The sequence below is a fragment of the Dendrobates tinctorius genome, unplaced genomic scaffold, assembly GCF_039654945.1.
Source record: "Dendrobates tinctorius isolate UK_male_01 unplaced genomic scaffold, ASM3965494v1 ptg000165l, whole genome shotgun sequence".
NCBI classification, from domain to species: domain Eukaryota; kingdom Metazoa; phylum Chordata; class Amphibia; order Anura; family Dendrobatidae; genus Dendrobates; species Dendrobates tinctorius.
The window spans coordinates 7,100,678-7,124,433 of NW_027361832.1; the positions used below are offsets into that span (position 1 = coordinate 7,100,678).

Sequence of the window (23,756 nt, forward strand, 5' to 3'; positions counted from 1 at the left end):
ATAGCAATATTACAGAGGTTTTCCCATTTTTGTGAGCATGTGGCAGAAAGCAGGGAATGGGTTAAGAAGACATAACCCACCTCTCTTATAGTCCCAGCTCTGACTGCTTATTCCTTGCAGTGATTACATGCTGTACATTACTCACATCACCACTGCAGCTAATCACTGGCAGAAGCAGCTGGAGCTGCCTGGGGCTGAGGAAGTGAGTATAGTTTTGTTTTATTCTCCCTATTTTCTGTTTATATCTACATTTCTACATACACACGTGGTCAAAATTGTTGGTACCCCTCGTTTAACCCCTTCACTGCCAAGGGTGGTTTGCACGTTAACTCCCGGACCAATTTTTACAATTCTGACCACTGTCCCTTTATGAGGTAATAACTCTGAAACGCTTCCATGGATCCCGGTGATTCTGACACTGTTTTCTCGTGACATATTGTACTTCATGTTAGTGGTAAAAGTTCATTCAAATAACTTGCGTTTATTTGTGAGAAAAACGGAAATTTGGCGAAAATTTTGAAAATTTCGCAATTTTCCAACTTTGAATTTTTATGCCCTTAAATCACAGAGATACGGCACACAAAAAAAATGATAACTAACATTTCCCACATGTTTACTTTACATCAGCACAATTTTGGAACCAAAATTTTTTTTTGTTAGGAAGTTATAAGGGTTAAAAGTTGACCAGCGATTTTTCATTTTTACAACACCATTTTATTTTTAGGACCACATCACATTTGAAGCCACTTTGAGGGGTCTATATGATAGAAAATACCCAAAAGTGACACCATTCTAAAAACTGCACCCCTTAAGGTGCTCAAAACCACATTCAAGAAGTTTATTAACCCTTTAGGTGCGTCACAGGAATTTTTTTGAATATTTAAAAAAAAATGAACATCTTTTTTTCACAAAAAAAATACTTCAGGTTCAATTTTTTTTATTTTACCAAGGGTAACAGGAGAAATTGGACTGCAAAAGTTATTGTGCAATTTGTCCTGAGTACGCAGATACCTGATATGTGGGGGGGAACGACTGTTTCGGCGCATGGCAGAGCTCAGAATGGAAGGAGCGCCGTTTGACTTTTTCAATGCAAAATTGGCTGGAATTCAGATCGGACGCCATGTCACGTTTGGAGAGTCCCTGATGTACCTAAACAGTGGAAACCCCCTACAAGTGATCCCATTTTGGAAACTAGACCCCCCAAGGAACTTATCTAGATATGTGGTGAGAACTTTGAACCCCCAAGGGCTTTACAGAAGTTTATAACGTACAGCGGTACAATTAAAAAATCATATTTTTTCCACAAAAATGATCTTTTCACCCCAATTTTTATTTTCCCAAGGGTAACAGGACTCTAAAAGTTATTGTGCAATTTGTCCTGAGTACGCTGATACCCCACATGTGGGAGTAAACCACTATTTGGGCGCATGGCAGAGCTCGGAAGGGAAGCAGCGCCATTTGACGTTTTTGGCTGGAATTGAGATCGGACATCATGTCGCGATTGGAAAACCCCTGATGTACCAAAACAGTGGAAACCCCCCACAAATGACACCATTTTGGAAACTAGACCCCCTAAGGAACTTATCTAGATGTGTGGTGAGAATTTTGAGCCCCCAAGTGCTTCACAGAAGTTTATAACGCCCAGGCGTGAAAATAAAAAAATATTTTTTTTCCACAAAAATGATATTTTTGCCCCCAAATTTTTATTTTCCTAAGGGCAACAGGAGAAATAGGACCCCAAAAGTTGTTTTGCAAATTGTCCTGAGTAGGCTGATACCCCACATGAGGGGGTAAAACACTGTTTGGGTGCATGGCAGAGCTTGGAAGGGAAGGAGCACCATTTGACTTTTTCAACGCAGAATTGGCTGGAATTGAGATCAGACGCCATGTTGCGTTTGGAGAGCACCTGATGTGCGCAAATAGTGGAAACCCCCAATTCTAACCCTAACCCTAGCCCTAACCCTAATGGGAAAATGGAAATAAATACATTTTTTTAACTTTATTATTTTTCCCTAACTAAGGGGGTGATAACGGGGGGTTTGATTTACTATTTATGGCGGTTTTTATGTTTGGCAGCTGTCGCACGCTAAAAGACACTTTTTATTGTAAAAATAGTTTTTGCATCACCACATATTGAGAGCTATAATTTTTCCATATTTTGACCCACCGAGTCATGTGAGGTCTTATTTTTTGCGGGACGAGTTGACGCTTTTATTGGTATCATGTTCAGGCATGTGACATTTTTTGATCGCTTTTTATTTCGTTTTTTGGGACGCAGAATTTACAAAAACCAGCGTTTCATGAATTTCTTTTGGGTGGTGCGTTTACGCCGTTCCGGGTGCGGTAAAATTTATAAGGCGGTTTTATTCTTTGGGTCAGTACGGTTACAGCGATACCTCATTTAGGTAGTTTATGTTTTGGCGCTTTTATGCAATGAAAACAATTTTATATAAAAAATAATTATTTTTGCATCACTTTATTCTGCGAGCTATAACTTTTTTATTTTTTCGCTGATGATGCTGTATGGCGGCTCGTTTTTTGCGGGACAAGATGACGTTTTCAGCGGTACCATGGATATTTATATGCATCTTTTTGATCGCGCGTTATCGCACTTTTTGTTCGGCGGTATGATAATAAATCATTATTTTTTGCTTCGTTTTTTATTTTTATTTTTTAAGGGGTTAACTATTGGGACAGTTTTATAGGGCGGGTCGTTACGGACGCGGCGATACCAAATATGTGTACTTTTATTGTGTTTTGTTTTTTTTATTTCCAAAAAAATGAATTTATTGGGGAATATTTTTTTTTTTTTTTTTAATTTATTTAGCGATTTTTTTAAAATTATTTTTACACTTTTTTTTTTTTTTTACTTTATTACAATGTCCCAGGGGGGACATAACTGTCCTGTGACAGATCGCTGATCTGTCACATCACAGATCACTGTGACAGATCAGCGATCTGTCACAGGCACTGCACAGGCTTCCTCATGCCTGCGCTTTGCAGGGACTGAGGAAGCCAGCTTCCTGCAGGCCCCCGGAGGTCCCCGTCGCCATAATGGATCCGGGGACCTGCAGGAAAGGAGTCCCCCGCAGCAGCGCTGCACATTGCGCTGCCGTGGGGGGCTCAGGGAAGCAAGGAGGGAGCCCCCTCCCTGCCGATGCTTCCCTTTAACCCACGGTACACCGCGATCGTGTTTGATCGCGGTGTGCAAGGGGTTATCGTGTCGGGGGCGGTCCGTGACCGCCCCTGACACATTGTGCCGGGTGTCAGCTATGATAATTAGCTGACACTCGGCCGCGATCAGCGGCGCTCACCACGTGGGCGCCGCTGATCGTGGTGACGTAATATTCCGTCCATGGTAATTAGGTCCAGGGTCACATGGACGGAATATTACGTCAATTGTAGGTAAGGGGTTAATGACAGAAAAACTCACAATGGTCACAGAAATATCTTGAATCTGACAAATGTAATAATTCAAAAATCTATGAAAATGAACAAATGAAAGTCAGACATTGCTTTTCAGCCATGCTTCCACAGAATTGTTTAAAAAATAAAACTCATGAAATATGCCTGGACAGAAATGATGGTACCTTCACTTAATATTTTGTTGCACAATCTTTTGAGGCAATTACTGCAATCAAATGATTCCTGTAACTGTCAATGAGACTTCTGCACCTCTCGACAGGTATTTTGGCCCACTCCTCAAGAGCAAACTGCTCCAGTTGTCTCGTGTTTGAAGGCTGCCTGTATCAGCTCTTTCCAAAGATGCTCAATAAGATTTAGGTCAGGGCTCATAGAAGGCCACTTCAGAATAGTCCACTGTTTTCCTCTTAGCCATTCTTGGGTGTTTTTTAGCTGTGTGTTTTGGGTCATTATCCTGTTGCAACACCCATGACCTGCGACTGAGACCAAGCTTTCTGACACTGGGCAGCACATTTCTCTCTAGAATCCCTTGATAGCGTTGATATTTCATTGTACTCTGCACATATTCTAGACACCCTGTGCCAAATGCAGCTAAGCAGCCCCAGAACATAACAGAGTCTCCTCCATGTTTCACAGTAGGGACAGTGTTCTTTTCTTGATATGAATCATTTTTCCGTCTGTGAATATTGAGCTGATGTGCCTTGCCAAAAAGTTCCATTTTAGTCTCATCTGTCCATAGGACATTCTCCCAGAAGCTTTGTGGCTTGTCAACATGTAGTTTTGCAAATTCCAGTCTGGCTTTTTTAGGATTTTTTTTTTTCAACAATGGTGTCCTCCTTGGCTGTCTCCCATGAAGTCCACTTTAGCTCATGGTACGATCTGACACTGATGTTCCTTGAGCTTGAAGTTTACCTATAATCTGTTTAGACATTTTTTGAGCTCTTTTGTTACCATTCGTATTATCCATCTCTTTGATTTGTCATCAATTTTCCTCCTGCGGCCACGTCCTGGGGGGTTGGCTACAGTGGCAGGGAGTTTACATTTCATAATAATAATAATAATAATAATAATATGTACAACTGTAGAAACAGGAACATCAAGCTGTTTGGAGATGGTTTTATAACTTTTACCTTTAACATGTTTGTCTATAATTTTCTTTCTAAGCTCCTGAGAAAACTCTTTCCTTCGCTTCCTCTGGTCCATGGTGAGTGTGATACACACCATGTCACCAAACAGCACAGTATCTGTAGCCCTCTATACAGGTTCACTCACTGATTCCAAGATTGTAGACACCTGTGATGCTAATTAGTGGACACACCTTGATTTAACATGTCCCTTTTGTCACATTATTTTCAGTGGTACCATCATTTCTCTCCAGTCCTATTTCATGAGTTTTATTTTTTTTTTAAATTCTGTGGAAGCATGGTTGAAAAGCAATGTCTGACTTCATTTGTTCATTTTCATAGATTTTTGATTTATTATTACTTTTGTCAGATTCAAGTTATTTCTGAGATCATTGTGGGTTTTTCTGTCATTAAACAATTTTGACCACGTTGTATATTGGAAAGCCCCTTCAAAGGGTACGTCCATTACAAAAGGTATTGATGAACTATTCTTAGGATAGGTCATCAATATCTGATCAGTGGTGGTCCAATACCCGGCACCACCAACAGATAAAATGGTCTCGGCTGTGGACGGATATAAGTAGCTCTTAAATTCCGATTCACGTTGCCCTTTTCCAGCGCTCAGTCGACTACACCGTGGTGGCCAATCTTCACTTCAGCACCCAGAATCCTCAGCCCGGTATTCCTGCACTTAGTAGACCCTACAACTTCAAGAAGTCACGGGAGGCTTTGTCATGGAGTTGGAGGGCTGAGGCTACCAGGTGCACGGATTACCGGACTGGACACTGGACCTGGGAATGTAAGGTGCATTTATATAAACCAACAAGTCAACTACCATACTCCACTTCCAGTGGAATTGCAGACATTCATCTTTATATATCCGAGTCAGTTATTTTTGTGCAATAGACGTGTAATATTCCCATTCCTTTACTGTATTTATATCCTGCCCTGTGGGGAGGACATCTGATAATGTCAGTAGATACTTCTAGGGGGGTAGTGTACTGTTTTATAGAAGGTTTTCTGTATTTTGTCTTGATGGGTTTGTCCGTGTCTTACAGATTAATTTGTGATTTTTTTGTATGTTACTATGCAATGATATAATGGTGACTGTATGGTGACTCAGTCGCTAGCGCTGTATGGTGACTCAGTGGCTAGCACTGTATGGTGACTCAGTGGCTAGCACTGTATGGTGACTCAGTGGCTAGCACTGTATGGTGACTCAGTGGCTAGCACTGTATGGTGACTCAGTGGCTAGCACTGTATGGTGACTCAGTGGCTAGCACTGTATGGTGACTCAGTGACTAGCACTGCGTCGTGGCTCAGTGATTAGCACTGCAGTCTTGCAGTGCTGGGGTCCCGGGTTCAAATCCCACCAAGCAGAACATCTACAATGAATTTGTATGTTTTGCCTGTGTTTGTGTGGGTTTTCTCCGGGTTCTCCGGTTTCCTCCCACACTCCAAAGATATACTGATAGGGAATGTAGACTGTGAGCCCTGATAGGGACAGTGATGATGATGTAAAGTGATGGGAACATGATGGCACTATATAATCAAAACATAATAATATTTATATATATATCTACTAGCTGAAGAGCCCGTGCAGCGCCCGGGCATAGTAACTAACTACGGTTAGTTATAACAAATTATAATGATTATATATACTGTATATATATATATATATATATATAAAGCTCAGTGTGGAGCCCCGCCCACTCCGCATAGCCACATTCACTATAATATCCCACATCATCCCGTCAGCCAGAGCTACCGGACTACTACCCCTAATATCCCACGTCATCCCGTCAGCCAGAGCCACCGGACTACTACCCCTAATATCCCACATCGTCCCATCAGCCAGGGCCACCGGACAACTACCCCTAATATCTCACATCATCCCGTCAGCCAGAGCCACCGGACTACTAATAACCCACATCATCCTGTTAAAGCCACCGGACTACTACCCCTCATATCCCACATCATCCCGTCACATCCGCCGGACTACTACCCCTAATATCCCACATCATCCCGTCAGCCTGGGGTCAGAACCAGAGTGCTGAGTGGATTTACTCTAACTTCGATACCAGAGATCCCTTTAAGAAAGCCTGGGATCAGAACCAGAGCGCTGGATGGATTTGCCCTGACTTGCATACCAATGATCCCTTTAAGAGAGCCTGGGGTCAGAATCAGAGCGCTGAGGGATTTGCCCTTTCTTACAGAAGATCCCTTTAAGAGAGCCTGGGGTCAGTACCAGAGCATTTGAAGGCAATTGCCCTGACTTCCATACTGAGGATCCCTTTAAGAGATGCCTGGGTCAGAACCAAAGCACTGGATGGATTTGCCCTGCCTTCCATTCTGGAGATCCCTTTAAGAAAGGCCTGGAGTCAGTACCAAAACGCTGAGTGGATTTGCCCTAACTTGCATACCATTGGTCCACGGGAGAGGGGGATTCATTTCTGTCATGTGCTCTGTGCTCCTTTCTGGGGGGGGCAGACAATGGCTGGGAGCTTGTGTTCCCAGGGATGCTAGATTTCTCCCACCATGTCAGTGTCTGCTGAGGTGTTGTCAAGTGGAAAAACTTGCTCATAGCAACCAATCACAGCTCAGCTACTTTTAACCAGCTCTGGTGAAATGAGAGATGCTTAGTGATTGGTTGCAAGGAAAACTGTTGGTCATAGCAACCAATCACAGCTCATCTTCTTTTGAACAGCTCTGGTGAAATGAAAGATGCTTCGTGATTGTTTGGTGATTCACACATACATACATTCATTTTTATATAGATATATATTTTTTTACATATTTTGTGCATTTATCTTATTTGACTTGCAGGTTTATGTATCTGATTTTGTGTGTTGGCTCCATTGAATTTTAGGTACATTATAGGCTACTATTTGGCACACTGACACCGGCTGCTCGTTTAGGAGCGCTCGTTTCCTAATAATCAGCCTTATTAAGCTGTCGAACCGTCAAAGAATGAGCAAAACATGACATCCCCCATTACCCGACCAATCAGTAATACTACACCAGGGTGCTGCTGTTATGTGCCTCTATAAGGTGTCTATCATCTGGAGCCGCCCTTTTGATAAAATAATCTGATATGAATGGAGAATAGGTGAGACAACCATGAAAATAAATCTGCAGACTGTACTTTTACATTTTTTTTTGCTCAGCAAACCAGACTGACCTGCATTTCAGCAAAGTGTATCCAGTAAGTGGAATGTGAGCACACACCTTCCCTGTATAAAATATATACTTGTGACGATGATTAACCCTTGCAGCAGGCTCGGCCCATGCTGACCTGCATGTCATCACGGATGGCCCTTCTGACCTGATGCATTGTGGGTGTTAGTTCAGCAGGAATGCTGACAGCTCACACCATGCCCTCCCTCATTAACATGTGACTCAGATATTAATATAAACTATTAACAGCAGCAGCCGAGGATGTGACTGCACAGAGGTCATCTGCAGTTATACGGCCGCCCGGTGACATCGGCACATCTCGCTCTCTGCTCCTACCTTGACTTTTGATCCCAGGGATCCTGTGTAACAATTTGAGGACCTTGGGGGGTGACGATTACACATTCAGACTTGCGCTTCTTAGCAGCACAAGCCATTAACCCCTCACAGCCAGGTCCGACCCCCGCGTAAATCTATAACTTACTTGTTGCAGTCTTCGATGCACTCTGCGCAGTTACCGTCCTTCAGCTGGCACGCCGCTCGGTTAGAGTACAAGATCGCCAATTCTTCTGCATCCCCAGAACCTGGAGAGGAGGAGGAAAGAAGCTTCAGTTAGCAGGCAGGCAGCACTGCAGCACAGGCTGCTACCACTGCAGTAGCTCAGCGCAGGCAGTGCAAGCACTAGAAGACGGCACAGAATGGAAATCACACCACTATGAAAAGCTGCAGGACCCGTGAGCCGAGGCTGAGCCAGAACACTAACCAATAGGCCATTTCTGTTCTTAATCGACACTACGAGGATCAGACAGAACTGACCTGTGCCCTTGAGGTTCTTGATCGCCTCTGAGTACTTGATTGAAGCCTCCCCAAATTGACCATTCTTAAAAAGCTGGTTGCCGTCATTTTTCAGCTGTGTAGCAAGAGGAAGCGGTTGTGATGACAGCTTGGCTTCCTGGCTGCCAGTCCGAGCCTTCTGCTCAGCTTTACCACCTGACTGCTTGGGATTTCCCTGCGGCTCGACGAGGTTTTTAGGTTTGCCATTGCTGCTCTCCTTCTTTACTCCGTTCTGGGCGCTCGGGGTGCTGTACCGGGGAGTCTGGTTGATCTCTTCCTTTTCATTTCCTTTCTTAGGCGAAAACTTTTTTTGAGCATTCCCCATTTCAATCAGCTCGGCTGCAGTCTCTCCTCCTCCCGCTGTCACACCGGCTTCTACAAGGAAGTTACAGGCTTAGTATCGACATCATCAGAGCAAACTACTGTACAGCCTACAGGAGGGGTGTGATGTAGTCACCCGGGAGGATCGCCGAGCCGTACAGCTGGCCTAGCACGGAAAATACACACGCAAGGAAAAACATATCCGGCTAGCGTGCTGCACCCTGCACACCGGGGCAATGAGCACAGGCGTATGTGCAGTATACGCCGTCTATCTGCAGCCAGGCCCCTGCGAGCAATTTACATACCAAATACAATAGTCATTCTTCACGCTGACCATTTGTATGGTGGAGCAGTCAGGGGCATGGAGGGTCAGATCCTGACACAGCATGAAATAGACTGGACCTAATCTGCAGTCTTACTTATGTGTGTGTTCACACGGGGCGGATATGCTGCAGGTTCTCCGAGCAGAAAATCTGCAGCATGTGAGAGGTATGTGCTGTCCGGATTTGCCAGACTGAAAATCCGTGCGTATTACAGTGACTGCAATTTTACAAAATGTCACCCATGCACTGGAAAGGGTTGTGGATTTCAGATCCTCGGCGTTTGGATTCATGCTGTGGACAGCGTCCGATTTTCTAACACAAAAGGAATAGCGAGCGGCATTACTTACTATACCTGCAACTAAATCCACGGCAGCATCATTTATTCAGTGGAAATGTCCCGTGTGCGAGTATCCTCACAGTACCAGCACAGTGGATGACATTTTATAAAATCTCATCCACACACTGCAGGGAAAATCCAGGCAGAAATGTCACACCGGGTCCATTCATGCTGCAGATTTTCACAGCAGATTTTTGCCTTTTGCAAAGCAGGTTGTGAGATTAAAGCACAGCAAAATCAGCGCGTAACATGGTAAAAATAAAACTGCTATCATCATCTAAGATTTGTGCAAGCAACTGCCTGGAATGCTTCACTGCTAAACCATTATACTAAAGGGGCGTCTGGTTCAAACAATAGCATAGGTGAGAACTCGCTGATGGATAGGGGTCCGACCGCTGGGACCCTCACTGACTGGCAGAACGGGGAACTTTTACCTCCATTAGATAGATCTGCAATCATTCCCTTTGGGGTTGCAAGTCCCAAGTATCATAGTTAATTTGGGCCACTATACCCATGGATGGGCTGGGACTTTCGGACATAATGTGAATGAAAAAAAGCAGCCAACCATGAATAATAACAATCACACAACCACTTACATATTTCAGATCCTATGCAGGTCCTCACTCATAGCATAAACGGGCTTCAATGTCACAGATCGTTTGTGAATCTATATGTCTGGAAGAACTACAAGTACCAGGATCACCGGCCAGCTGGTGAGACATGAATTACAACAGTAGTAGCTGTTTTCAGAATTGAAGAACCACATATTGACCGGCCAAACCATTCAACCACTTGCCTAATCTTACATGAAGTGGCTAACGTCAGCTGAGCCACCGATATTGACAGGTTCAGTAACAGTCTGATGTGTATGGGGGTCCCGACAGATGATCTCAGAGGGGACCTGAAATCAGACATGCCGGAAACATGTCAATCCTTTTGTTCTCTAAGGGTGCGTTCGATGTCCACGTTGGGCAATATGTCCGAGATCCCCCGCAAAACGGGGTCCGGATGCATCCGCCGACAAGGCCATAGACTGTAATGGTGACGGCAGAGATTGCGTTCACGCTGCTGTGCACTTTTTTTGGTAGTGTACGCCTACAGAAGGCAGACGTTCAGATGCAGTCTACTATGTCTGAATGTCCACCTCCTATAGGCATACACTCCCGAAAACGAAAATGATGCACGGCAGAACACGCGTTCGCTATGATGTCACCAATACAGTCTAGGCCCCCATCGGTGCATGCGTCCAGACCCCATTTTGCGGGGGATTTCAGACATATGCCCCAACAGGTACAGAGAAAGCAATGTGAAAGCACCCTAAGAAATAAACCGCAGCCACGGAAGTCTGATACCGGCTCTCTCATCTCTCAGAGAAGTCTGACACCGGCTCTCTCATCTCTCAGAGAAGTCTGACACCGGCTCTCTCATCTCTCAGAGAAGTCTGACACCGGCTCTCTCATCTCTCAGAGAAGTCTGACACCGGCTCTCTCATCTCTCAGAGAAGTCTGACACCGGCTGTCTCATCTCTCAGAGAAGTCTGACACCGGCTCTCTCATCTCATCTCTCAGTCTGACAGTGGTCTCTTATCTCTCAGAGAAGTCTGACACCGGCTCTCTCATCTCTCAGAGAAGTCTGACACCGGCTCTCTCATCTCTCAGAGAAGTCTGACACCGGCTCTCTCATCTCATCTCTCAGTCTGACAGTGGGTCTCTTATCTCTCAGAGAAGTCTGACACCATCTCTCTCATCTCTCAGAGAAGTCTGACACCGGCTCTCTCATCTCTCAGAGAAGTCTGACACCGGCTCTCTCATCTCTCAGAGAAGTCTGACACCGGCTCTCTCATCTCTCAGAGAAGTCTGACACCGGCTCTCTCATCTCTCAGAGAAGTCTGACACCGGCTCTCTCATCTCTCAGAGAAGTCTGACACCGGCTCTCTCATCTCTCAGAGAAGTCTGACACCGGCTGTCTCATCTCTCAGAGAAGTCTGACACCGGCTCTCTCATCTCATCTCTCAGTCTGACAGTGGTCTCTTATCTCTCAGAGAAGTCTGACACCGGCTCTCTCATCTCTCAGAGAAGTCTGACACCGGCTCTCTCATCTCTCAGAGAAGTCTGACACCGGCTCTCTCATCTCATCTCTCAGTCTGACAGTGGGTCTCTTATCTCTCAGAGAAGTCTGACACCATCTCTCTCATCTCTCAGAGAAGTCTGACACCGGCTCTCTCATCTCTCAGAGAAGTCTGACACCGGCTCTCTCATCTCTCAGAGAAGTCTGACACCGGCTCTCTCATCTCTCAGAGAAGTCTGACACCGGCTCTCTCATCTCTCAGAGAAGTCTGACACCGGCTCTCTCATCTCTCAGAGAAGTCTGACACCGGCTCTCTCATCTCTCAGAGAAGTCTGACACCGGCTCTCTCATCTCTCAGAGAAGTCTGACACCGGCTCTCTCATCTCTCAGAGAAGTCTGACACCGGCTCTCTCATCTCTCAGAGAAGTCTGACACCGGCTCTCTCATCTCTCAGAGAAGTCTGACACCGGCTCTCTCATCTCTCAGAGAAGTCTGACACCGGCTCTCTCATCTCTCAGAGAAGTCTGACACCGGCTCTCTCATCTCTCAGAGAAGTCTGACACCGGCTCTCTCATCTCTCAGAGAAGTCTGACACCGGCTCTCTCATCTCTCAGACAAGTCTGACATCGGCTCTCTCATCTCTCAGAGAAGTCTGACACCGGCTCTCTCATCTCTCAGAGAAGTCTGACACCGGCTCTCTCATCTCTCAGAGAAGTCTGACACCGGCTCTCTCATCTCTCAGAGAAGTCTGACACCGGCTCTCTCATCTCTCAGAGACGTCTGACACCGGCTCTCTCATCTCTCAAAGAAGTCTGACACCGGCTCTCTCATCTCTCAAAGAAGTCTGACACCGGCTCTCTCATCTCTCAGAGAAGTCTGACACCGGCTCTCTCATCTCTCAGGGAAGTCTGACACCGGCTCTCTCATCTCATCTCTCAGTCTGACACCGGCTCTCTCATCTCTCAGAGAAGTCTGACACCGGCTCTCTCATCTCTCAGAGAAGTCTGACACCGGCTCTCTCATCTCTCAGAGAAGTCTGACACCGGCTCTCTCATCTCTCAGAGAAGTCTGACACCGGCTCTCTCATCTCTCAGAGAAGTCTGACACCGGCTCTCTCATCTCTCAGAGAAGTCTGACACCGGCTCTCTCATCTCTCAGAGAAGTCTGACATCGGCTCTCTCATCTCTCAGAGAAGTCTGACACCGGCTCTCTCATCTCTCAGAGAAGTCTGACACCGGCTCTCTCATCTCTCAGAGAAGTCTGACACCGGCTCTCTCATCTCTCAGAGAAGTCTGACACCGGCTCTCTCATCTCTCAGAGAAGTCTGACACCGGCTCTCTCATCTCTCAGAGACGTCTGACACCGGCTCTCTCATCTCTCAAAGAAGTCTGACACCGGCTCTCTCATCTCTCAAAGAAGTCTGACACCGGCTCTCTCATCTCTCAGAGAAGTCTGACACCGGCTCTCTCATCTCTCAGGGAAGTCTGACACCGGCTCTCTCATCTCATCTCTCAGTCTGACACCGGCTCTCTCATCTCTCAGAGAAGTCTGACACCGGCTCTCTCATCTCTCAGAGAAGTCTGACACCGGCTCTCTCATCTCTCAGAGAAGTCTGACACCGGCTCTCTCATCTCTCAGAGAAGTCTGACACCGGCTCTCTCATCTCTCAGAGAAGTCTGACACCGGCTCTCTCATCTCTCAGAGAAGTCTGACACCGGCTCTCTCATCTCTCAGAGAAGTCTGACACCGGCTCTCTCATCTCTCAGAGAAGTCTGACACCGGCTCTCTCATCTCATCTCTCAGTCTGACAGTGGCTCTCTTATCTCTCAGAGAAGTCTGACACCATCTCTCTCATCTCTCAGAGAAGTCTGACATCGGCTCTCTCATCTCTCAGAGAAGTCTGACACCGGCTCTCTCATCTCTCAGAGAAGTCTGACACCGGCTCTCTCATCTCTCAGAGAAGTCTGACACCGGCTGTCTCATCTCTCAGAGAAGTCTGACACCGGCTGTCTCATCTCTCAGAGAAGTCTGACACCGGCTCTCTCATCTCTCAGAGAAGTCTGACACCAGCTCTCTCATCTCATCTCTCAGAGAAGTCTGACACCGGCTCTCTCATCTCATCTCTCGGCAGAGGAAGAGCTCCTGTGTATTGGAGAGCGGAGCGAAATCCCTGCCGACAGAATGATGCTTATCTAAAGTGTATTGTGGGCTTCAGTCTCCTCTGTAGTTCTGTCCTGTGAAGTACACAAGACCTCTGATTGTCCCACGGTATCTGGCATCTAAACATTACCAGCAGATTCTTTGAAGAGGACCTTCACCTGGTCAAAAGTGGCCATATTTTGTTTTTCGTTTATTCCGCTGCTAACCTGAGTTTTATGTTTTTGCCATTTTTAATTTGCCATCCGGTTCCAGAGATATGGACCTTTCTATACAGTGCTCACTTCTATGGTCTTTACTAAGGGGGCGTGTCTCACATGGTAATTATGCAGAGCAGCCTAAACACACGCCCCCGAGAATCTTGTGAGCCACGCCTCCTTTTTAAAAACCATAAAAATGTGCACTAAAAGGAAAGGACCACATCTTTGTAGAAAATGGCAGATTTAAAATAAAAACAAAAATGGATTCCTTGGTGGAGCAGCAGGAATAAAATCAGAGCAAAAAAAATGACCCCTTTTGACCTGGTGACAGGTCCCCTTTAAATGGATATTTTAGCCTAAACAAGTAATCGCCAATCCCCTGGACAGCTGATAACTGTTAGTCCCAGCGATGGGAAACCTACTGAGAGCCAGAATTTAAAACACTGTTCACCCCGGCCACAAGCCAGGAGGAACTGAATAGTGTGGTAGGCTACACATGCACCCCACACACGAGTGTTGCACTTGAACTTTTTCATCCTTGCACGGACTTTAATATAGTGGCACGGTGCATATGTGACCATTCAACTCCTCGAGGAATCGGGTGGCACAATTCCTTCATTACCACGGTGAGATCCTCACCGATCTAGCAGTTCTCACCCATCCTTGTTTAGACTGGAAGATCCTATTAGATCCTGAAAGTGGTGATACATGGCCTTTATGGACAGGAACAATTTTCCCAGCACATCCCAGAATTTCTCTATCTGATTGAGACCTGAGTAATTTGGAGACCAAGTTAGCACCATGAACCTTGTCAGGTTCCTCGGTACTCTACTGCACAGTTTTTGCATTATTCTGCTGAAAAAGGGCAAAGGCATTCGGGAATATTCCTGCCATGAAAGGTTGTACTTGGTTTATACAATGTTCAGGGAGGTGGTATGTGTCAAAGTAACATCCACATGAAGACCAGGACCCAAATCTTCTTAGCAGAACATTGTCCAGACCAATAATAACAATTATGTATTGTTTATTTGTTTTGCAGACTGAGCTGCCGTTAACAATACGCAGCAATGTATAATTAGTCAGTAATTATACAGTGGAAAGCTGAACACTACATGAGACCGCAGCCTCAGGCTAGTCGGTGTGTGACACATCAGGTCCTGCCACCCAATAAACCTACCGCCAAAGATCTACAAGTGGCCGATGATCATGACCGTGATTCTCCGTGGTTCCCTTGGGTCACCAGTCCTTTCAAGTTAATTCTATGTAAGGGACTACTGTCACAAAACATGCCTTTGTGGTGACCAGTTAAGTAACGTCACTCACAAAAGGGTTTAATAAATGCTTTAATCTTTGTACTATGGACCGAGGAGTTATTTACTGCAGTTCTTAAAGGTATCGATAAATCAAGATTATTTCTGAGAGTCTTCAAGTGGACAAAAAATGATTATTATCCATAAATAGATCAAACAAAAACAATGTAAAAGTAAAAATAGCCGGAAAATCACAGTAATAGGGGATTTTCCTCCTGCAGAGCTCAGCACACATGAAACAAGTGCAGGCCTGCTGTCTCCTCATGAGTGCGATCAGAAATAATCAGTGCAAATTCCATAATGTAATCATAGGCATACAAGTCTGTACACCACAATCAGAAGAACTATCTGATAATTCCTTAAAGGGGATGTCCAGGAATCACATGACATTACACAGCGTTGGATGACTTACCGAACACAGCAGACCACCCCAGTGTATAGATATGAGCGGCCCGACCCCAGCACAGTCCGTGGGTGGATCGCACTATTATTTAGAAAACTGGATATTCTGCACACTCCTGGACTGCAATCATTCTTTCAACTAATTGGAGGCACACTTTCAGCATTATATGGTTCTGAAAACCCAAAAATCAATGACAATAATCTACGATTTTGACACTCTGCCACGGGAAGTGGGAAGCAGAGCGCTCCTGAAATCAATATGAGGACAAACCATTTTGTATTGTTTCTTTTTTCAACCAACCTATATGCAGCTTCTAACACTGTTGGTATAAAGTGTATTCTGGGTTCTCCATTTACCAGCATGCTCAGTCTGGGTGAACATGCATGTTTTTTTCAATAGGGAGAATAAGTAATATACTGTATTAATAAGCAGCTGCCAGACACCTATACTGTCCTTTGATTGTCAAGTGACCCCCCCATGGCACATCATATCAAAATCGTCAGGTTCAGTCAGTTTTTGTCTAACATGTATGGAGATGCTTAGTATCATGATCATATGAATTTAGTACATTTTGCATTTGACTTGTGAATAACTGATCGATCACCACAATCATAATTCATGTACAGATACACTGGCACATTCACACCAGAAATCAGAGCTTCGGCCTCAGACTTCTGCCGTAGACCCCTTTTAAAAATACATAATACATTTAAATATTAGACACATAGCTAGACAAATAGATATGTGATAGATATATACTGTGGATAGATAGATAGATAGATAGATAGATAGATAGATAGATAGATAGATAGATAGATAATGTTATAGATAGATAGACACATAGATATAAGATCATCCTGTCATCTCTGCTGCCAAGAAAAGATGTACCCAAACTCATCACCCGAGACATCAACAGAGAGCAAGCAGCCAAGATCCCCTCAACGTCAGACATCACTCTGGCACAACATCCCACCATAAACCTCCATCACCTGTATGATGATAAACATCTCAACAGCCAAGGAGTCAGCCTTCTTGCTAAAGAACTAAGACGTAATGCTCAACAGAGTCCCGGAACATGAAACTCTCATGAACTTAAAACCTGTATATAGACCTAAAACTGAGTATGCTCAGCAAACTGGAAACTGGGACCTGTACCCAAAATTAGGCCATAAGAGACACAAACCATGGAAGACACCATCCATCCTACACAGAGCAGAGCAGTGACATAGACGAGATAAAGATTATGCTCAGCACTCTGTGCAAAAAAACTCATGCAACTGAACCAATTGCCTATAACATGGTCAACAGTCAGCGATCCAAATTGTCCTATGAAGGGCAGCTCGTTACAAGGTATACAGCCACACAATGTCACCCTAATCATTAGTAGCGGGAACATCCAGGGCCTGAACACCTCAGCCTTTGGCTGTAAGACAGATGACCCAGGCTTCAATCAAAGATTGAAAAACATTGATATACAGATCCTCCTGGAAACAAGGACTAAAGCAGATAATGAATCCCTTGTCCCCACCGGATACAGGGAACTCTCTGTCCCTGAAAACCTCAAAAAGAGGAACAAAATCCTCTAAAAAATTCAGATACAAACCAGACAGGCCTAAATGCATCTGCACTAATACAGGATACCAAATGAAACAGCCAGCCTACAATCAGGGATTGGTCGTGTGGTACACCAGTGCAGAAGAAATAATCCGCATGTGGCAGTGTTCACACAGGGATATTAGTGCAGATGCATTTGGGCCTGTCTGGTTTGTATCTGAATTTTTTAGAGGATTTTTTCCTCTTTTTTGAGGTTTTCATGTTAGAGTAGGACTGGCAAGTGTAAGGAGCTTTGACGCAGTTTTCCAGCTTCCGTGTTAAGGCCTTAATATCAACCAATACCTTACATATATTGATATGCTTTTTGTGCACTTTTTATCTTTTCAGGGTGCAGTTGGGCCCAAATGGTTCTGCAAACTTGTGGCCTCTGTTCACACGGGATGTATTCTAGTTGGCACTGGGCAGCCCCCCTATATGGTGTTACTAAGAGGTTGTGAACCAGAAGCCCTCCATTCCCTGTGTGAACACTGCCACATGCGGATTATTTCTTCTGCACTGGTGTACCACACGGCCAATCCCTGATTGTAGGCTGGCTATTTCATTTGGTATTTATGCACCTGTGCAGCTGCCATTTTACTTGGGTCCGCTGCACCCTGGATTAGTGCAGATGCATTTAGGCCTGTCTGGTTTGTATCTGAATCTTTTAGAGGATTTTTTCCTCTTTTTGATGTTTTCATGTTAGAGTAGGACTGGCAAGTGTAAGGAACTCTCTGTCCCTGCCCTGAAAACAAAAACACCAAACAGGGCCGAAGCTCAGGAGGAAAATTAGTCTGGTACAAAGAGGTGCTTCATGAACATATGATAGCAGTGAAGAGGAGACAACCACATTTGGGTAAGAATAAACGGCTCCATCATCACCTCTTGGGCTGACATCTTTGTGCAGCATACATGGCTTCTTCAGAGTCTCCATACTTCAACCCAGACAGCTTTGAGACCCTACAGAGTGAATCTGCCCACTTCCAGACTCTGGGCATTCATTCTCATCTACGGAGACCGCCATGAAAAAACGGGAAGGGAGAAAGACTACCTGAGCACTGAAGGAAACATCTATATACTCAGCGCAGATGCAAACTGTTACAAGACCGAGAGGAACAGTTGCGACGGCATAGTCAATAAAAGTGGCAGAACACTCGGACTTCACATCCTTAAAGGCTGCACCAAGGGAGACTCATTGGGAAGTCACACCCTAAACTCCCACGTGGGCAGCAGCTATGACATCAGAGATATGGACCCTGGCGCATTTATAGTCACCCCACAAACACATCTGACAGACCATAATCAACTGCTCCTATAAATCAAATCCACAAACAAATCACGCTCACAAACTCCGCAGCAGACCGGCCTCTTTAGCTTGCCTCCATCCTTCAAATGGTCCAAGATGATGGCCCCAAAATATACAGATGTCATCAACAGATCAGAGATCAATGAGAAGCTCCAACACTTCCATAATAAAGTGTATGAACATAACCTAGAAGGATCTGCACCTACAAAGTTGTCACCGTGGCCAATCGGGACATACCCCTAAGCCAATCAACCAAACCGAAAACAATTTTAAGGAACTTACTATAGAAGATCCCAATAAATATTTAATAATACCATTTAAATTGTATAAACATAAGATAATATAAACACCAAATAGGGATATTTTTAGAAAAATAGTCACTTTTATTATGGCAAAAATTAAAAAATTTAGACAAGGTATTAAAACGATAGTAAATACAGCTGCCAGCTAAATGAGTTAGTACTGCATTTGATGGAAAATGCAGTATATGAGAAAACACGCATCTCCTAGCATGGCTGCATATATAGTCAGCGGCAGTAATCTATAGTGGACATGAGGTTTATCTATTAGCAGTCAGAAGGATCAGTAAATGTAAAATACAGAGCCAGTAAGTCAAATATAATAGGGTAACAATGATGAACTAAACATTACCATGTGACATATTGAGGAGCCATATTCAGGGGTGCTAGGAGGACGCACTGGAGCCCCGACGCGCGTTTCACCGCACTCGCCTTCGTCAGGAGGCGTCTGGCACCTGTATTTACTATCGTTTTAATACCTTGTCTACATTTTGTAATTTTTGCTATAATAAAAGTGACTATTTTTCTAAAAATACCCCTATTTGGTGTTTATATTATCTTATGTTAAGTGGTATTATTAAATATTTATTAGGATCTTCTATAGTAAGTTCCTTAAAATTGTTAACACAGAAGGAATACACCTAATAATAAAGGACCTTAACGACATACTCTATGCCATGGCAGAAATGTCTGACCTGAAAATATGCAGCAACAAGAGGCCAAGTAAACAAAATCCCAACAACTGGTTTGACAAGGAGTGTAAAACAATAAGGAAGGCCATAAGAACAGCCTCAAATAAAAAACACAGCCTACCACACCATACAAAAAATTACAAATCCATCCTCAAAAAGAAAACGTAAACTCCTCCAACTCGCCTTTGAAGACAACAGCTTTTGGGAACCATGGAACCACCTAGGATTTAACCAAAAAAGCAACAACCTCCACATCCAGAGCAGCAACATCTGACTCACGTACTTCAAGGACCTTTACAAAGACATCCCAAGTGAAGAAGTGAACCCGGCACAAAAAGAGCTGAAGGATATGGATGAAAAATTCAAAGACTTCCAAAACCCTCTGGACGCACCAATTACATTGCCAGAAATAACAGAAAGGATCACACTGATAAAAGGTAAAAAAAAGCCAGCGGCCCTGATGGGATACTCCCAGATATGCTTCTCACAACCGCCTCTCTGCCCCTTTCTGACCACCATCTCCTCATGTTCTCATCACTGTCCTTCTCTCATGCCATCCATGTCCAGCGACTAGAACACCCCCGCAGAAACCTCGCACATCTAGACACTCATGCACTCTCCGACTCACTGACATCCATATCTTCACTCCATGGCACAGACAGTGCCACTGCTTTCTACAACGCCACTCTTGCTTCAGCTGTTGACAGTTTTGCCCCTCTCCGACATGGCAGAGTGCAACAAATCAATAGACAACCCTGGCACAATAGCCTCTCTAAAAAGCTTTGGGAAGTGTCCAGGGTTGCGGAGCGGCATTGGAAGAAAACACATTCGCAAGACGACTTCGCTACATTCAAAGAATCAACATTCTCATTCAAATCAGCACTCACCTCTGCTAAGCAGGCTTACTTCACAACTCTGGTATCTTCCTTATCCTACAACCTCAAACAGTTACTCAAAACATTTAATTCCCTCCTGTGCCCTCCACTGCCCCCTCCAACCTCCCTCATCTCTGCTGAGGACTTTGCCACACACTTCAAAAATAAAATCGACCACCAAGGCAAGTCTTTATTGTTCGACCACCACAACCCCTTTGTTTACCAGACCAACGCCCTAACCCCATAACTTCCCTGTTCAAAATCAATTTAGGAGATCTTACCCGAAACCTCTGAAAATCACACCTCTCGACTTGTGCACTTGACACCATCCCATCCCATCTCCTCCCCAACCTCACCACCACACTTATCCCATTCCTAACCCATCTCTTTAACCTATCACTAACTTCTGGTACCTTCCCTTCTGCATTGAAACATGCCTTAATCACGCCTATCCTTAAAAAGCCATCCCTCAACCCAACCTCTATGTCCAAGTATCACCCCATATCGCTGCTCGCATTTGCTTCCAAACTCCTTGAGCAGCATGTTCACGCTGAACTTACCTCTCATCTAACTCTCTCTTCGACAATCTGCAGTCTGGCTTGCGCTCCCACCCTTCCACTGAAACTGTCCTGACCAAAATTTTTAACGACTTACTTACAGCCAAGGCCAACAGACAATTCTCTATACTCCTCCTTCTAGACTAGTCCTCTGCCTTCAGCACAGTTGACCACTGCCTCCTACTACACATCCGCTCTTTTTTTGGCATCAAAGGCCTTGCCCTATCCTGGATCTCCTAATGCCTTTCCAACATTTAACGACTTCCACTCCCACACTACCTCCTCATCCTGCCCTCTCTGTTGGAGTCACCCAAGGCTCTGTCCTAGGACCCCTACTCTTTTCTATCTATAGCCATGGCCTGGGACAACTCATTAAGTACTGCGGCTTCCAGTTCCATCTTTACGCTGATGACACTCAGATCTACCTCTCGGGCCCAGACGTCACCTCTCTGCTGTCCAAAATCCCAGAGTATCTACCAGCCATATCCTCCTTCTTCACTTCTTGCTTCCTCAAGCTCAATGAGGACAAATATGAACTCATTATCTTTTGTCCATCTCACGTACCTACCTTACCTAATCTATTCATCACAATAAATGACATCACACTTTCCCCTGTACCGGAAATCCGGAGTAACCCTTGACTCCGCCCTATCCTTCAAACTGCACATCCAGATTCTCACCACCTCCAGATCAAAAATATTTCCATAATACGCCTTTCCTCAACCCTCACTCTACCAAAGTGCTTGTGCATGCTCTCATCATCTCCTGCTTCGATTACTGTAAGATTCTCCTCTGTGGCCTACCTGCTGACTCTCTCGCACCTCTCCAGTCCATCCTTAACTCTGCTGAATGACTAAGGTAATCTCTCTCACCGCTACTCCTCCACTTCTTCACATTGCAAATCCCTTAATTGGCTCCCAATTCCCCAGCGTATCCAGTTCAAACTACTAACACTTACTACAAAGCCATCCATAACCTGTATCCTCTGTACATCTCCAAAATAATCTCCCGTTATCTTCCCTCACGTGATCTCTGGTCTCTACAAGACCTCCTTTTCTCCTCCACACTTATACCTTCCTCACCCAATCGTCTCCAAGACTTCTCCTGAATATCCCCCATCCTCTGGAATTCTGTGTCTCAACACGTCCGATTATGCACCACACTCTAATCCTTCAGACGGAACCTGAAAACCCATCTCTTCAAGACAGCTTACAACCTGCAATGACCACGTTGCCACCTCAACACCAACAGAGTTGCTTGCAACCCCCGACCTACTATATCCTTCCCCATCATCCTGTAGAATGTAAGCCCATAAGGGCAGGGTCCTCTTCGCTCTGTACCAGAGTATAATTGTTAGTATGTTTACTGTAAGTGATATCTGTATTTTGTATGTAACCCTACTCACGTACAGCACCATGAAATCAATGGTGCGCTATAAATAAATAAAAATAATAATAATAATAATAATAATAATAATAAATGCTGAAATACAGCTATACATAGCAAAACTATTTACTATTGTACTGCAGGCTGGCTGCTTTCTCAAAAGCTGGAACCAAGGACTCATAACCCCGATACACAAAAATGGGGACAAGTATGACCCAGCAAACTAACGGTGAATATGTGTCAGCAGCAACATAGTGAAACTCTTCAACTGTGTACTGAACAAGAGGATCCTCACCTTCCTCACCCAACATGAAGTCCTCAGCAAAAGTGAAGAGGGCTTCATGTCAAACCATCGCACCGCAGATCACATCTACACGCTGCACAAGCCTCATCAAAAACCACGTCCGCAATACAAAGCATGGGAGGATCTATGCCTGCTATGTGGACTTCAAGAAGCCCTTCTACTCAGTGCGGTAGCCAGGGCTATTCCTAAAACTGCTGGGGAGCGGTATAGGAGGTAGGACATATGATGTCATCCAAAGCTCCAGCACTGAGAACATCTTCAATATGAGGGTAAATGGAAGGAGGATGGCATATTTCCATTAGAGCTGAGGAGTGATACAGGGCTGCAGCGTCAGTCCAACGCTCTTCCAACATTTACATCAACAAGCTGGTGGTGGCTCTGGACTCCTCCTCAGCACCAGGAGTCACCCTCCATGACACAGAGGTGAAAAAGAGAAAACACAGTAGTTTGACATTAAATGGCTTCACCCAACCACTAACCATTAGTTGAGAAAAAGTTTTGGTGTTATCATTCATATTCTCTGAAAAAAGGCCAAGAAAGCAAAAAAATCTGCCGGGGTATGAAAACTTTTGAGCACAACTGTAGATAGATAGACAGACAGACAGATAGATAGACAGATAGATATAGACAGATGAAGCTAAGCTGTACGCTGAGACTTACCGAGGTCACACTCACGGTGCTGTCACTTGTTACACAGATGTCATTAAAGCCTCACGTGACAGATGAAGCTTATGAAGACTCGACACTAATCTTGCTCTGCAAGTGGCAATTACATGTGCAGGACACAACACCGTGTTCTGCGCTGCCATAGAAAACTCACAAAGTTATTTATTCTCCATTTCCAATATTCCAGGTACTTTGTTAAAGCTTCTCATATAAGATCTATATTTTCTGGTCAATAATCAAGGACTTTAGAGAAGATCTGTCACCAGATTTCATAATGCAAATGACATATATTATGTAATAGATCGCTTGTACCTGATGAATCTGGTGTACTTATTGTGAAAATCTATGCCAGAATGGTTGTGTAATTAAAGTGAATCGGACCGGACCACACAGTACCGCCCCGCACCG

The 23,756-nt window shown here is 44.6% G+C and overlaps 1 protein-coding gene across 1 annotated transcript in view; it reads right to left on the reverse strand.

Annotated features, from left to right (window-relative positions):
* SPAG1 (sperm associated antigen 1) overlaps positions 1–23,756 on the reverse strand; it is a 130,410-nt gene that overhangs the window by 45,131 nt on the left and 61,523 nt on the right. The window contains exons 11-12 of the mRNA XM_073550449.1: positions 8,538–8,930; positions 8,206–8,305 (exon numbers count right to left, since the gene is read on the reverse strand). Coding sequence (XP_073406550.1) covers positions 8,206–8,305; positions 8,538–8,930 — 493 coding nt within the window. The remainder of the gene's footprint in view (positions 1–8,205; positions 8,306–8,537; positions 8,931–23,756) is intronic.